Raw genomic sequence first — 15700 nt, 5'->3', positions numbered from 1 at the left:
TCCCCACACTCTAACTTCTAACTAGGCACACCCTAGTTGTGATAGTACAAAGAAAAAAAAAGTTCAGGCAAATAGACAGTAGTGATGGTTGCACAACTTTGTGAGTGTTCTAAAAACTAATGCATTATGCAATTTCAAATAAAACAGACAAACATATGAACTAATTCTCTTTAAAACAGTGGTTCTCAACCTGTGGGTCGCAACCCACAAGAACTGTATTAAAGGGTTGCGGCATTAGGAAGATTGAGAACCACTGCTTTAAAATATCCAGAAATTGTCAAACATCTCTGGAGGGAGGGGGTGCAGCAGGCAAAATCACCCCCAGTTGAGATCTACTGTTTCCAAAAGGAGATTAGATTTCCAAGTTCTGGCTTCCCCTTCCCCCCACATTGCATTATAAAAACCTCTCTTTCTAAATTATCACCCCATTTGGCTTCTAGTGTTTTCTGCTTGAGTCCCTCAGCTTTCTATTTTCTAATTATTTCCAATGGAAGCATTGAATAACGAGCCTGTGCTGTATAACTATGTGCAGGAATACAGAGACCCTTTTGATGCCAAATACAAATATGAAGACTTTTTTTTTACTTGTAAATAATTGTCTATGTAATGTTCCAAATTTGTGCTGTTTAAAATCAGTGGAATTTTGCTACATAGTTGACAGGTAAATTCAAAGACAATCCTGGAGCTTAGCTCTGTCTTTAGGATTATTTGTGCTATTTTTGTTAAGTACTGTTTGTTTGTTTGTTCCACTAATTTATAGTTTTCTTTGAAGCATAATCTGTATTTTGTTTGATGAGAATTGGCGGTTCTGTTTTATGAGGATATACTTACCCTGAGACAGAATTGAAATAAGATTGGGCAAAAAAAGGTTGGCAAAGAACAATGGGATTGTTTACATTTGTATAAATCAGCTTTAGCCACTTTTAATATGGTAATGAACTACAAAAAAAATCTCAATTCAAGTGGTTTACAATAAATCTTACTTCTTGCTCACTAATTCTGGGACTTACTGCTCTCTCTTAATGGGTGTGATATTCCCACATCCCACTCCAATTCACATGTCACTGGCCAAAATAAATCACATGGCTAATCCCAATGTCAGTGCCCTGGGAGCTGCACTTCTCTTTCTGGAAAGGTGTCTACAGGGATAGGCCTAGTACAAAAAGGTGGCAAATATTTTTTGAAAATATAATCAAAGACAATGTTTTCCCACCACAAGTCTGGGTAATTTTTGAAACATCCATAATACCCTTTGGATATGGAAAAATGCACATGTGATGTTTTCAGCTGCTAGGACAAATGTTCATATTTTTATAGTAAGTTTTGTGTGTTAGTTTTGTGAACAGTTTTTTTCTGAACAACTTAACACCCATGAATGTTTGCTTTTTTTTTCCTTTCTTTAGAGAATCCGTGACTTGGAAGATAAAACAGACATCCAGAAAAGACAAATAAAGGATTTAGAAGAAAAGGTATGTGTGTTGAGTTCAATATCTATGTTATTCTCTATTTGTTCAATCAGAAAGTAATATTGACTGTGCTCACTGCATTTGCTTTCTGATTTCTTAGGCACTGTGTGTCTCGCAGGCAGTTGTAGTGACTGTAAACACAGCCTTCACCTTCAGGCAGGCACCAGAATTCCAGCAAAGGCTCTGAACTACAGTAACCTAGCCTTGGCTTATACGCCTTTGGTGTTGATTTTTTTATTCTCACCTGTGTTTTCTCTCTCCATCTTCATTTTCTTTCTAAAAGTTTCTTCTGAGTATGGTTACTTTACTTTGCTCTTTCTTTTAAAAATCTCTTTAGCACCTTTTCAAAATGTTTCCCATTATTATTCATTAAAAAGACTTTGCATCCTTGTGCTTCTGTTTCACCACAATAATAAGTTCCAAAACTTAGGTTGACCCATGACAATGAGGGCCTCCTCTCACTTCCCCAGTGGTGAGAAAGAGTGACTGCTTCCTCCAAGTCAGCCAGTGTTTGAGGAGCAAGACACGGTGGTTCTTAGAAGGCGCTGAGAAATGTGTGTGGGTGGGAGAAGGGACAGGCCAGGATTCTAACAATGCACCAGACAGTGCTGCATGACAGAGAACTGTCCTGCCCCAGATACAGGAGCACCCAGCAGCACACTACAAGGGTGGCAGGGAGGTTTTGTCTAGCATTCCAATCTAATTGACTAGAAGTAACTACCCAAATCCCTGTATTGAAAAGGGAGATGGTTGTTTTGCACACGTGAGCACACAAGAAGAAAACAGCAAACCATCTTCCATTCCTGAGACAATGGTTAGAACTGGGTTCGTTTCACATTGCTTCTATAGTTATCCATCCAAATGTGTGAGGTCAGAGGGAGTTGGTGGGGTCTAATAGTCAGATCACCAGGCATCCAGATTCCTGTCCAGGTGGGTCTCCAGGGGCTCTTCCGACCGTGGGTAAGTGCCTGCACCTCCTATGTCTAAGCCATATCTATAAAACAGAGATGATAATACTTGCCCTTACCTCTTCTCATGGGTTCCATGAGGAACAAGTGAACTCACTTCTATGAGAATTAGAAAAGACTAAGTGTAAGTCAAATTAGAAGTATAATTTTTGAAATTTCCACCCGTCAAGTACACATCCTCTGCAAAATTTTAAATTTGAATTTCCTTTGTTTCAGAAGTAAGGCCATTTGGTTCAGGGGGATTGAAAGAGGCAAAGGTAAAGTGTAATAACCAAGGACTGAGTCTGATTTCCCACTGATTGGCAGGAAGACCTACAGAAGGCAGGGATTATTCCCAGCTTCCCTGGTTGTCAGAGACCATGCTGGAAGTCTTCCATTTTCCACACTTTTGAATGGCCAGATCTTGGTCATTCCCTCTGCTAATTCAGAAACTGCCCTACGGCTGGCTCACGGAGAAGTCAGACTAAGGCCATTGTGCCCCAAAACTTCATGATATCCTTCAGTCCCCATTCTTCTGAGGTTTAAAAGCACAAAAGAGGGAGAGGGAGACTTTTTTTATATCTATCAACATTACCACCTTACCCAGTCTATAAATAAATCCCATGGAAATTTGGGGAGAGGAGAAATTAAGATTATGCTCACTGTGAGAATTCAGTGTGAACTTTTTTCACAATTCTTTTGTCCAAAATATAAAGAGGATAAACATTTATGATAAAGGGGTGATATACATACAAGAAATCAAGGACTCTCTAGTTATCAAAGCTGCATATTTCACATAACAAATTTCACATATTTCACATAAAAAATTAAACCACTTCAAAAACAAGTCAGTTGATTTCGGATTAGAGATTTGACTGAGACGTGAGGTTTACAAGTCATCTTCTATTCACTTGACTTTAATTCTACTTGCCCTCAAGCCGGGTTAAAAAGGCAAAAGATCCCTTTGTCAGGGATGCTCCTCGTTCTTTCCCTTGAGGTACTTGAGCCCCCAATTTACCTGCAGTGTCCCTTCTTTGATGCTCATCTCCATGCTTACACTGCTAATCAGGGGGTAGCAAAATTGCTTCAACTACGCAACTATACAGCCAGCATGTTACTATATCCAAAGCACTTCCATTGCCATTATCTCATTTGTTCTTAAGTATTCTGTAAGACAGATACAGCAGATATTATGATTCTCTTTTATGTAGATAATATGTAGGTCACTACAAAAGTTTTTCAGCCAACTACTGTGTTACGGGCCATTATTTCACATCCAAAAAATACCACCGACAGCGTCCTTTCTTTTTCGTTGTTTTTTTTTTGTTTTTTTGAGACCAATCTCACTCCGTCACTTGGGCTAGAATGCCATGGCCTCAGCCTACCTCACAGCAACCTCAAACTCCTGGGCTCAAGCAATCCTCCTGCCTAAGGCTCCTGTACAGTTGGGACTAAAGGTGCCCATTCCCACACCCAGCTATTTTCTTTTCTTTTTTTTTTTTTTTTTTTTTTTTGAGACAGAGTATCACTCTGCCACCCTGGGTAGAGTGAGTGCTGTGGCATCATAGCTCACAGCAACCTCAAATGCTTGGGCTCAGGCAATCCTCTTGCTTACGCCTCCCCAGTAGCTGGGACTGCAAGCTCTGGATACAACGCCCGGCTAGTTTTTCTATTTTTAGTAGTGACGGGATCTCGCTTTTGCTCAAGCTGGTCTCAAATTCCTGAGCTCAAGGGATCCTCCCACAACAGCCTTTCAGAGTTGAGATTATAGGCTTCAGCCAGCACACCAGGCCAACAGCCTCCTTTCTGATTCCCCCATGCAAGTTTCAGCTTGCTCAGGTTGTCTGTTTTGCTGGGAGGGCTTCATTTGTTTCTGTTCACATGGATTCTTATGTTTCTTGTTTTTTTATGTATCTCAAAACTTTCGTAATGATGCACATAATACAATGGCTCAAAGAAATCAAATAACCTGCCCAGGATTATATAACTAATCTATGGTAAATCAAGACCAGAGAAGTCAGGGTGTCTGACTCTAAGTGCCCTGATCTGTGCCCTACACTGCAGGGACTGAAAATCTCATTGCAGACTAAGTGATGGGCACCTCCTTGTGCCCAGAGAGGTAGCTCTGATGTCTGACGGTCTCACAGGAATAAAAGGGAAACCTTCCATCCGTTTCCTTGAGCTTCTCCTGCTGCAGTTAATGTCTTTAAGAAATGAAAAAAAAAAAAAGGGACAGAGTTTCTGCCTTTTATTTTTTTTTTATATTTTATTTTTTTATTAAATCATAACTGTATACATTGATATGATCATGGAGCATCATACACTCGCTTCATAGACCATTTGACACATTTTCATCACAATGGTTAACATAGCCTTCCTGGCATTATCTCAGTTACTGTGCCAAAACATTTACATTCTACATTTACCAAGTTTCCCAAATACCCCTGTAAGATGCACCACAGGTATAATCCCACCAATCCCCCTCCCCAATACATGGCTTTTAGCACATTATTTATAACTTATTTATAGAATTTGCCATACTGAAGCAGTGGCATTAAAGGAAATACGCAAATAACACGCACACAAACCTTGTCCAAAAATGTGTCCTGATTCTGCAAAAATAAACCATCAAGAAAATCAGTTATCTTTTAAAAACTGATCTGACCTGGGACCTTTTACAATCCACAAACAGTTAGTTATGTGCGTAGAGCAGGGCTATACAAGCATGAGTTTGTCCATTCAATTACCTGCTTTCCTAGTGAAGGTTCTTAGTCAAGAGAGACGTGTCAGACTATGTAAAGAGATGTCTATCTCCGAGACTAGCACATAAGCCAAAGAATGATTGCATTGAGTGATTAAGTGTATATTCTGATCATCTTTTGTGTTTTTGAAATACCTTCCTATACATGGAAGATGGGGAGAGTGACACACAGTGATGTAGGACTCAGGACATCCGAGTGACAGCCCTCACGGTGCTTTGAAGTTGTGTAGAATTAAACAATTGCTCTACTTCCCTGTGCTTAGTTTTCTCATCTCTAAAATTAAGAGCTAAGACCAATTATCTGTAAGACCCCCTCAAAAATTCCAAAATGTATGAATCAGTGTTAGCTGAACATTACCATTGCTGTCCGTAGACATATGAAAGGTATGAATTTTTTAAACAAAAAGGTAATTAATGTGTATGTGAGAAGCGGTCAGACTTGAGAGATGTGGAAAAGCTAAGGTTTTGTACTACCTGAATGACACTATAGAGATTCAGATTTACATAATCTTCTTCTTTTTCTTCTGCAGTTTCTGTTTCTATTCTTGTTCTTCTCTCTTGCCTTTATTCTATGGCCTTGATGTCAAGGTGCCTCTTAAAGGTAAGATTCCATTTAATTCTCAAACTGTGGTTCTCAGAGGTATTTGATAAGAAGTATGCTGTATATAGTTACTTTGCTGTGCTTTTTAAAAAACAAACACACTTGGTTTGGTTAGCTTAAATCTCATAAAATGAGAAACAGAGACAATTTATTTGGGTAATTATTAAAGAAATTATGAAGTGTGTTGAGAATCAAGAATATTGGGAAGTCACAATGATTTTGGACTTTAGTATTTTCATCCTAATCTCCCATTTCCCAGGGGAAAAAAAAAAGTTGCTTCTGTAAAGGCAAAGTAAAGAAATATAAAGACTTTATCTTTAGTATGACTTTCAGCTTGAAAATTCTGACTCCGGGAATTTAACAAGCTAATAATGATTACTGTTTTGAATCCTTTTCTCTAGTCTCTCTTCATCCCAACTCAGGAAAGCAGACTAATTAAATTAAATTGAATCTTTTTTTAATATAAGTGACTTTTCAATGTCAATTCTAAAAAAGAGAAAAATCTTACACTATTACCAACTCCATGTCTCATAAATACGGACATAAATAATCCTAGCCAGTGATTCCCAGTGTTTAAAAATATAGATCCCCAGGCCCTGCCCTAGACTTAATGAATCAGATCACTGGGAATGGAGGTAAGAAATAGAGAGACCATAAATTTTCAACCACTGTTAAAAATAAAGAAAAGCTAGCTGCTATTCTGAATCCATTTATCTTGGTCCTCATCATTTTATTAGCCTATTAAGTTATATTATGTAGATATATTCCCTGGACCCTACTGTAATTAACATTTCCTATAGCAAGTTGATGACGGACAAGACACACAATTTTTCCTTTTGTAGATACCAACTCTATTACCTAAACATGGTACAAATAAGTAAAAATGCTTTAGCATGACCTGATACAAGGAAAGAGTGAAGCAGATGTGCCCAGAAAGTTTATGTCTTCTTGTAACCAACTCTCTGGATTCATTTCTTCTTCCAAAAGATTTTCTTTTCAGACTAGCACCTATCTGATATCTGGCGTGAAGGGTGATAACCATGCACCACATACAGAAGAGGAGACTGAATCTCTTAAATCGAATGAGAAAATGAAATGAGATTCTCAAGGAAAGGACCAAAATGGACAAATATCAGAAAACTAACAGCCCTCATTGCCCCCCCTAAAAATAAATAAACAGGGTAACTAAAGTTCAGGAACAGACGAGGATTATATGTGGATTAGTGAAGAAAAATCAAACCTTACAAATACTAGCTGGAAAAGGAGTAGGTTTCAACTTTTACATCAATAATGGCTCACACTTCTTATATGCTCGGAACTATACATAGGTTTAATCCTCACAAACCCCCCTGTGAGTAGAACTGCAGTTATTCCTATTTCACAGTTAGAGAAGCTGCACCTGCGACTTCCCCAAGACCATACGGGGCTGTGATTGTCAGGAATAGGATGTGTGTCCAGGAAGCCTCGCTTCAGGGTCCACTTTTAACTATCACCCTACCTCACAAATCAGAGGGAATTTCTCCCGAATTTTAAGCAACACTGATGTCCACATATATCCGCAGTCAGAGGAATCTTCTATTATTTGTGTCGCACTTCTTAGCTACTGGCTTTTAAAATTATGATGTGTTCATCTGTATACCTTTTCCCATTTTATCTAACTCCCTGAGGCATGTACTAGATTTGATGTATTTTTCCTCCAAAGCAGTAAATAATTGACACTTGGTGTTAATAATTGCCTGTTAAATGAAAGACGATATAATGATAATTTAAAAATAATACAGCAAATGAATGTGATGGTGAAGCTAGACAGTGTAACATGCAGTATATGGTAACATACAGTGTATATCCTGTAACATACCCAGGAAAATGGCTGAGTGGTTAGAATGCCCACCTCTGAAGTTAAATACGCTCTTACCTCTGAATCTTGCCATTTACTAGCCATGTAATGGTAGGCAATTTATTTAATCTACCTGAGACTAGGTTTCCTATTCTATAAAATGGTTGTAATTATGTTATTTACAGCACGGTGTTGTGTTGAAAGAATTAAATAGTGTTATGCACGTAAAAGATATCGTGCTGCCCAGCAAATAGTCAAGTAATCAACAACTCTTAGCTATTGTTACAAAAAGTTAGCTGCCACATTTGCTAAGTTTGCAAATATGTAGATAGAAAATTATAACCTGGGTGGCGCCTGTGGCTCAGTCGGTAAAGCACCGGCCCCATATACCGAGGGTGGCGCGTTCAAACCCGGCCCCGGCCAAACTGCAACCAAAAAATAGCTGGGCGTTGTGGCGGGCGCCTGTAGTCCCAGCTACTCGGGAGGCTGAGGCAGGAGAATCGCTTAAGCCCAGGAGTTGGAGGTTGCTGTGAGCTGTGTGAGGCCACGGTACTCTACCGAGGGCCATAAAGTGAAACTCTGTCTCTACAAAAAAAAAAGAAAGAAAGAAAATTATAACCTCTTATACTGTCAAGCAGTTTACCACCTAAATCCAAACAAGTCATTGCTTTTGATCTTCTCTTTTCAGGGAATAATCTGTAATTTAAATAATAAAAGAGACACCACATTATTGAAAACTGATTAATGCTGCTTATGTCTCCAAAGTAGGCAAGAGAGATAGGAATAAGTAAGGAAGAAGAGTTCCTGGCTTGTTGGCAGGTACTAAAAGCATGTTGCAAATAAGTATACAAACGTTTTCTACACTAAATTAATGACTTATATTCAGTTCATAACCCCAAGACTAACTTAGATTAAACTCCCTCCTTAAAATGGAGTGACCCATACTTTTCTTTTAATAGTTACCTAAGTCTTTTTTTTTTTTTTTTTTGAGACAAAGTCTCACTATGTCCCTTTCAGTAGACTGCCATGGTGTCACAGCTCATAGCAACCTCAAACTCTTGGGCTTAAGCAATTCTCTTGCCTCGGCCTCCCAAGTAGCTGGAACTATAGGTGCCCGCCACAATGCCCAGCTATTTTTGTTGTTTGTTGTAGTTGTCATTGTTGTTTGGCAGGCCCGGGCCGGGTTCAAACCCACCAGCCCCAGTGTATGTGGCCAGTGCCCTAGCACTGCACTAAGTGATTGATGACTAAATAACTCCATACATTATATTGGGTCTTTTACCTTAAACAGGGACCCAGGTAGCTCCAGGAGATATCTGCCCCGTATTCTATTTATTACACTAGCATAGAACTGTGTTAGTTAGAGTTCTCCAGAGAGACAACCCATAGGGTGGGTGGGTGGGTAGATGAGAGGGGACTTCTTAAGGGAATTGACTCTCATAATTACAGAGGCTAAGAAGTCCCACAATACACCAACTGCAAGGAGAGCCATAGAAGCCAGTAGTGTGGCTTAGTTCAAGTCAGAAGGCCAGAGAACCAAGGAAGCCAAAAGCATAGCTCTTAGTCCAAGGCCAGAAATCCAAGAGGTCCAGGAGGCCACTGATGCAAGTCCTAGAGTCCCAAGGCCAGAGAAGCTGGAGTTCTGATGTCTAGTCCATTCGTTCCACCCTCAGGGTCTAATCACCTGATAGTTGGGAGCTTATTAGACTCCACCTCCCAACTGCTGCACTAGGGGTTAAGTTTCCAACCTATGTTTTTTGTCAGACACATTCAAGCCGTAACACACTGATTCTTCCATCTAAAACAGTAACACAAGGAGAAAAAAGAAAGAAGAAAATGAAAGGACACAAATATCTATCACAAGGTTAGTTGTTACTACATATCCAGGTTACAGTGACCCATTGAAAATCCTCCTCTTCCAGCTATGATTTAATAAAAAAAAAAAAAAGAAAATCCTCCTCTTCAGGGATGAATTAATAAAGAACATGAGAGCACCAGCTTTGTTCATTTAGAAGTGGGGAAGACTAGAGAACAGGTGATCGTGATTCTTTATCCACATACTCTGGTCTAGTTCATTTTTAATGATACTTTTTCTAATGTCAACCATGAATTCTTGAACTTGACAGCTCAATATAATATTTTGACTTCCTGTCTAGTAACATAAAAAAGTTGAAAGGCAAATAATATGTTCTGATGCCGAAAAAAAATTTTAAAGTTATAACTGTATTATAAAAACAGCCGGAGTTGATTGGTTACAAATCATCTGTTAAAATGTGCAAATGTTTATATTTTATCACATTTCTATGTTTTCAACCCCTCTTCCCACCAGTGCCTACAGGTAGCCAATTGAAAACAAATGACCACATGACCGATCTCTGCTATATTGTTTTTAAAAATAATAGATTTTCACTCCTTATTGTTTTACATTGATAAGGAAAGTCTATAAGATTGTATGCCAGTTAATAATTATTTTATGCAAATATATTCCTTAGCCTTTATCCAATTATATTAAAATGGTTTTCTTATCTGTCTCACAAATTGGACTATTACTAAAGCATAAAGTAGGGTTGGTGTCTTCAAGGTCTACAGCATTGCTTTATCTATATCAGGAGCTGGATAAATTTTATTTTTTTTTTTTTTTTTTTTTTTTTTTTTGTAGAGACAGAGTCTCACATACCGCCCTCAGGTAGAGTGCCGTGGCATCACACAGCTCACAGCAACCTCTAACTTGAGCTTACGCGATTCTCTTGCCTCAGCCTCCCGAGCAGCTGGGACTACAGGCGCCTGCCACAACGCCCGGCTATTTTTTTGTTGCAATTTGGCCGGGGCTGGGTTTGAACCCGCCACCCTCGGCATATGGGGCCGGCACTCTACTCACTGAGCCACAGGCGCCGCCCTGGATAAATTTTAAATTGGCAAATAGACTGAAGGACAGATGGACGAATGACTAAATAGCTGAATAGTTAAATAGGAAAGCAGGTTTGCAGTATGTTAGATAAGAGCCATGGATAGCATAGTAATGTTAAGCTATTAATGATGCACAAGATAGCATATCTGATTTGTTCCTCATATATCATTTGGAGACTAACTTAATGAATGTATTGACAAAGGAAAGAGTATATAAGCAAATAAATACATTCATCCCCTTCTCCATAGCTGGAATAACTTACCAACTGGTTCAGTATTTCTGCCATAGACATTCTTAAAATCTGTTCTCCACACAGCAGTTAGAGTAAGTTTTTTGAAGCCCAGATCTAACCTTGCCCCCATGCTGGGAAAACATCACCATAAGGATCAAGTCTTTAACTTGGCAACAAAGCCCCGTGTGGTCTTACCTCAGACAGTCTCTCAGGCTTCCGGCTGTTCCAGCCTTCCTTGATGAGCCACACCGCCCCCTGCCGGCCAGAGGGTCTGCATGAGCAGTGTCAGTGCTGGGCGTGGAGCACCTCCCTCCTGCTTCATCTAGCAAACACCTGTTCACTCATCCTTCAGCTCTCAGCTCAGTCATGTTATTCCCTCAGGGAAGTATTTCTCAATTTCCTTTCTGGAAAAATTTTACATGCATTTAAATATATGTATACATATATTTTAATTAGTGTTTCTCTTCCTCATTATATATAAGTTTCAGGAGAGTAGGGAACACACACGTAAATGTTTTGTTCACTCTTGTATTCCAAATACCTACACAGCGCCTAGCACACGATCAAACATCAGTAAGTACTTTTAATAATCTAGTGACATTATAATGAGGAAAAAAGAAAAAGCATCTTGTTTTACTTTTGTACTAATAAATGTACGAGTTCAGAAAGTACATTTCATATGCATTATTTTATTTAATACTATAGCAAACCTGCAAAATATGTAGATATTATTAGACCTCTCTGTCTTTCTTTGTGTTGTTATAACAAAGTACCTGAGACTAGGTAGTTTATAAATAATAGAAATGTAATTCTTATAGTTCTGGAGTCTGGAAAGTTCAAGATCAAGTCACTGGCAAGTGTGGTATCTGGTGAGGACCCAGTCTCTGCTGCCAAGATGTTACCCTGTTCTTGCTTTTTCTGGAGGAAGCAAACACTGTGTCCTCTAATGGCTAAGGGGCTAGAAGAGCAAAACAGCCAAGCTGGTCATATCCAGCCCTATAAAAGGCGCGAATCCCATCCATTGTACCCTCATGGTTTAATAACCTCCTAACGGCCTCACATCTTAATATTGTTGCATTGAGGATGAAATTTTAGTAAGAATTTTGAAGGGAGCACAAACATTCAAACCATAGCACCCTCCAAATATTAATTTCCTAATATGAAAAAAATCAGGAAATAATAGCACCGACTGTTTTTCTGAGGATTGAGTGATATTATATAGGAAAAGCAATTAGGGTAGTACCCAGCACATAGAAAGGCTCATTAAAGGCCAAGTTTCTAGGACATAACAAGCATTCCATCTTGATTCATGTCTTTCCAATGTGCTTCCATCTAACTTCACCACCACCATCAAGGGGTTAATATCCATTCATCCTCCCCATCTCAGTGGAAAATCGGGGAAGCCTGCCCTGATCCCCTGGTTCTTATGTTTGCTTACTTGTTTTATGTATGCAGACACGCAGAGAAATACATATTCCTGGAAGACTCTTACATATACATTCAGATCCATTACCAGGGAATCGGAGAATATTATACATGTAACTTAATTGTGTGTGCTTTCAGCCAGGTGGGATGTAAATATAAACTTGATCTCTTTCTCAAATCATGGCTTCTACTCTGAGTCTGTCCTATTTTCCTGTCTCACCCTTTAATAAAATCTTAGGTTGGTTCCGCAACTTTTCAGGCCCGTTCAGTTCTCAAAAGTCTCGCTCAGTTTAAAAATTCAATCTCAGATTCTATTCGATCTCATTTCTTCCCTTCTGCTCCTTTGGACATGAGCCAGTTATCCCCATGGGGGAGTTGCTCATGGTCTGGCTCTAGGCAACCTCTTCCCCCTCTCACCCTCTTCAAGGCTTTAGCCTGTCTGGAGAACAGGGAGGAGGAAAGGGAAAGGAATCCTTTCACCGGCACTGGCATGACTGCAGCTGTTTCTTTGGCTGTTAACAACCAGCACTTGATGTTTGTGCTTTGAGAGGTGCCCATAGGGCTAGCCATTCTAGGGGACATACATTTGAGCTCTTCAGAAGGCTGAGCAGAGCTTGCCTACTGCACTACTCCCTGCACTGCCACTCAGGAGTTCTCCGTGGCTGGTACAGCCCACAGCTTCTTGCCTCTTGATGAAGTATGGGGAGGGAGACAACTCTCCTATTGCTGCTACCTCTGCCTTGTTGTCCCTCATCACCTCTCTGCTCAGATAGACAAGGCAAGATGAGCAAGTCTGTTGGAGCAATAGAAAGCGAATCTGCCTTGGTGCACACACAGCCCGTCCCTCTATGCCTCTGCCTGCTCCCTCACTGTGGTCTCACCCCAACCACTGCACTTCCTTCACAGAGGTTCTCCTCGGTGACTGTGTCACTCTTCCATCCTAGTCTCACCTAGTCTTGGGAGCAAAGTGGCTCTGCAAACATGCATCCCAAATATATATAACTACAGGAAGAACATCTTTGCATCTGTAGTCTGCCTCGATGTGGTGAACGAGAAGCGTCTTCTTGGTACTCAGGCCCTTCTTTTTCACCACTTTGGATTTTGTTCACCATTTCTGGAGATAATACTAAAGTCCTTCTACAGAATTATTATAGTATCCTTATTTTATAGATGAAAAAACGAGGCTTAGAGAAGTTAAATAATTTGTCCTTGGACATACAGCAGGAAAATGGAAATGCCATTTTCTCTAAGTCATTCAGATTCTAAAGGCCATGTCCTTAAGTAGCACATGGATAGCACGTCCTCTGTACTGTTTCCAGCTTTTATTAGAAGATAGCATTATGATCTAGACCTCTACACAGATAAAAACCCAGACATACGGACAAAAGAGTGTTCCTCTCAACTAGATGTCCTGCCTGGGGACATCTCTGGGCCATCTCTGTGTGGCAGAATTCCCAGGGAGTCCTCTCATCAGGACCTTTGGGTAGAGACAGCTTGCCAATGGTTACAATTGCTGGGGAGGAAAAGTAAGTTACCGAAGGCGTAGACAACCCCGCTGTTAATATAACACCTTAAGTTGATATTTTGGGATATGATGACTCACTTAACCTTCTTAAGGCATCACCTTGGAAGGCTCCAGAGGAAAAAGTAATCATGATGATAACTAATATTTCAGGCCACTTACTATGAGACCAGAACTGCTAATTGTTTTATATTCATTATGTTGCAACAACTTTTGAAACAGATACTTCTGTTTTCTTATTTTAAAATTAAAATAACCTAGTTTAGGATGTTATGTAACTTTCAAAGGATTGTACTGCTCAAAAAGGTGGTAAAGAATAAAAAGTACTTTTTCTTTAGAAAACTGTTTTCTTGTGATTGTACTATTAACAGAAATCACATAGAGATTTTTCCTCTGTTTTACAGAGTAACCGAAAACATGGATAAGACTCCAGAAAGGCAAATCCTTTTAAACCTTCAAAGATGGCAAAATTGTTTACACCAGTGAGAGGGAGATCAAAAGCAGAGACATACCCTGTAGCCAGGACTACAGCTGTGTATTTTAAAGCCATTATTCAAGGTTTCTTACTTGACAGTTCCTACATGACCCTGTTGAAAATCTACAATATATGCTGCATTTAATGAAACATGTATATGTCAAACCAGAAGAAAAGAACTATAAACATATATTGTGTAAAGAAAAAAATTCAGCAATGGAACCAGTCTCAGCAGAGCAAGCAAAGATGTGTCTTGGGCATGGAACCAAAGTTACAATGAAACATTCAACCCCTGCTGTGCAGGGGGGGTCATTTTAATGTAACACCACACCCCATGGAAACACTAGTTCTGTAAATAAACATCATTTTAAAAGATCAAAACAAAAAATCAAGGGCGGGTGGGGAATGAAGCACGAGGAATACCTATGAGGAGCTATTTACAATAAAATGTTTCCTTTGAAAAGTCTGGTTTCTTACTACAGGGATTTGCTTTTCTGTCTCATGATTATTTTAAACTCAGGAACAGAGACATCTGCAGTGTGAATGGGAAGAAACACAGGTTCCCTTTTGTTCTTCTGCAAAAGGTGGAGCTCATGGAATTCATTCCACAGATGGCGAGTGAGACGCGGATTGCAGTGAACCTAACTAAACTGGCAACCCAACCAAATGACCCGGGGGAATGTAACGTGTGAAATAAAAGCAGGTGCTTCTTCTGCGCTCCTCCATCAACGGACTGATCTCATTCATACTGAAAATTAAGAAGATGACGCTCTAAATCCAAGCTCCCTGACTTAGTTCTCTTCACAACATCAACGTCTGTAGGGAGCATGGGCCAGAGAGCATCTCTGAATCTTCCAATTCCCAAAATGCTAATTTTCAAGTGGCTACTTAAACCTTGCCTGCAAATGAATATGCTATATGATTTGAGTACAAACACAATAGAGGTGATAAGTAAACTTGTACCGACAGTTGGGTTTGCCACAGAAATGTGAATATTCAGCTAAATTATGATTATTTTTAGAAGCATCCTGATATGCCTAGAGCATTCTGACTTCTTGTTGTTTCAAGTAATAATATTCTTTCCCACACAGCTAGAGCAACAAGGCGGCTCAACGTTTTTATATAGAAATAATACTGTGGTACCATAAGGTCATTTTCTAACAGAGACAAATGGGAAACTGGTACCTTTCCTAAGTTATGTCTTAGATTCAGCTCTGAGAGCAAATATTAATATATGTTCCTGAAAAGCTAATTTTACACCTCATTCACTGTAGATAACAAAACAACCTCAATTTTTCAAATTTTCAAGATTTTATTTATGGGGCTAGAATTCCCATGCACGGGGAATACCTATAGGGAGCCAGATACTTTTTCTATGAAATGCAACACAAATCTTTCCATATGTGGGTTCAGTATCTTGTCCTTCAGTTTGGACACTGGCATTTTCAAAGCCAGAACATAACTGAAGAATGTACAAGAGAAACTAGAACGCTGGGGTCCCACTTTTTGTCCCTATATTTACTGCT

At 39.5% G+C, this 15700-nt stretch overlaps 1 protein-coding gene across 3 annotated transcripts in view; it reads left to right on the top strand.

The window, feature by feature from the left end:
• JAKMIP2 (janus kinase and microtubule interacting protein 2) overlaps nt 1-14640 on the top strand; it is a 158435-nt gene extending 143795 nt beyond the window's left edge. For 2 of the 3 annotated variants that reach the window (XM_053567253.1, XM_053567255.1), the window contains 2 exons: nt 1404-1469; nt 5705-5775. In XM_053567253.1, coding sequence (XP_053423228.1) covers nt 1404-1469; nt 5705-5755 — 117 coding nt within the window. In that variant the 3' untranslated portion in view covers nt 5756-5775. Of the gene's footprint in view, nt 1-1403; nt 1470-5704; nt 5776-14103 lie in introns of those variants that run through there. The other variant, XM_053567254.1, reaches the window with a different exon arrangement.
• The last annotated feature ends 1060 nt before the right edge of the window (nt 14641-15700 follow it).

Source organism: Nycticebus coucang, chromosome 17, assembly GCF_027406575.1.
Source record: "Nycticebus coucang isolate mNycCou1 chromosome 17, mNycCou1.pri, whole genome shotgun sequence".
Classification (NCBI taxonomy): Eukaryota; Metazoa; Chordata; class Mammalia; order Primates; family Lorisidae; genus Nycticebus; species Nycticebus coucang.
The sequence above is the reverse complement of the archived record's forward strand: the minus strand, read 5'-3'. Positions and strand labels throughout refer to the sequence as shown.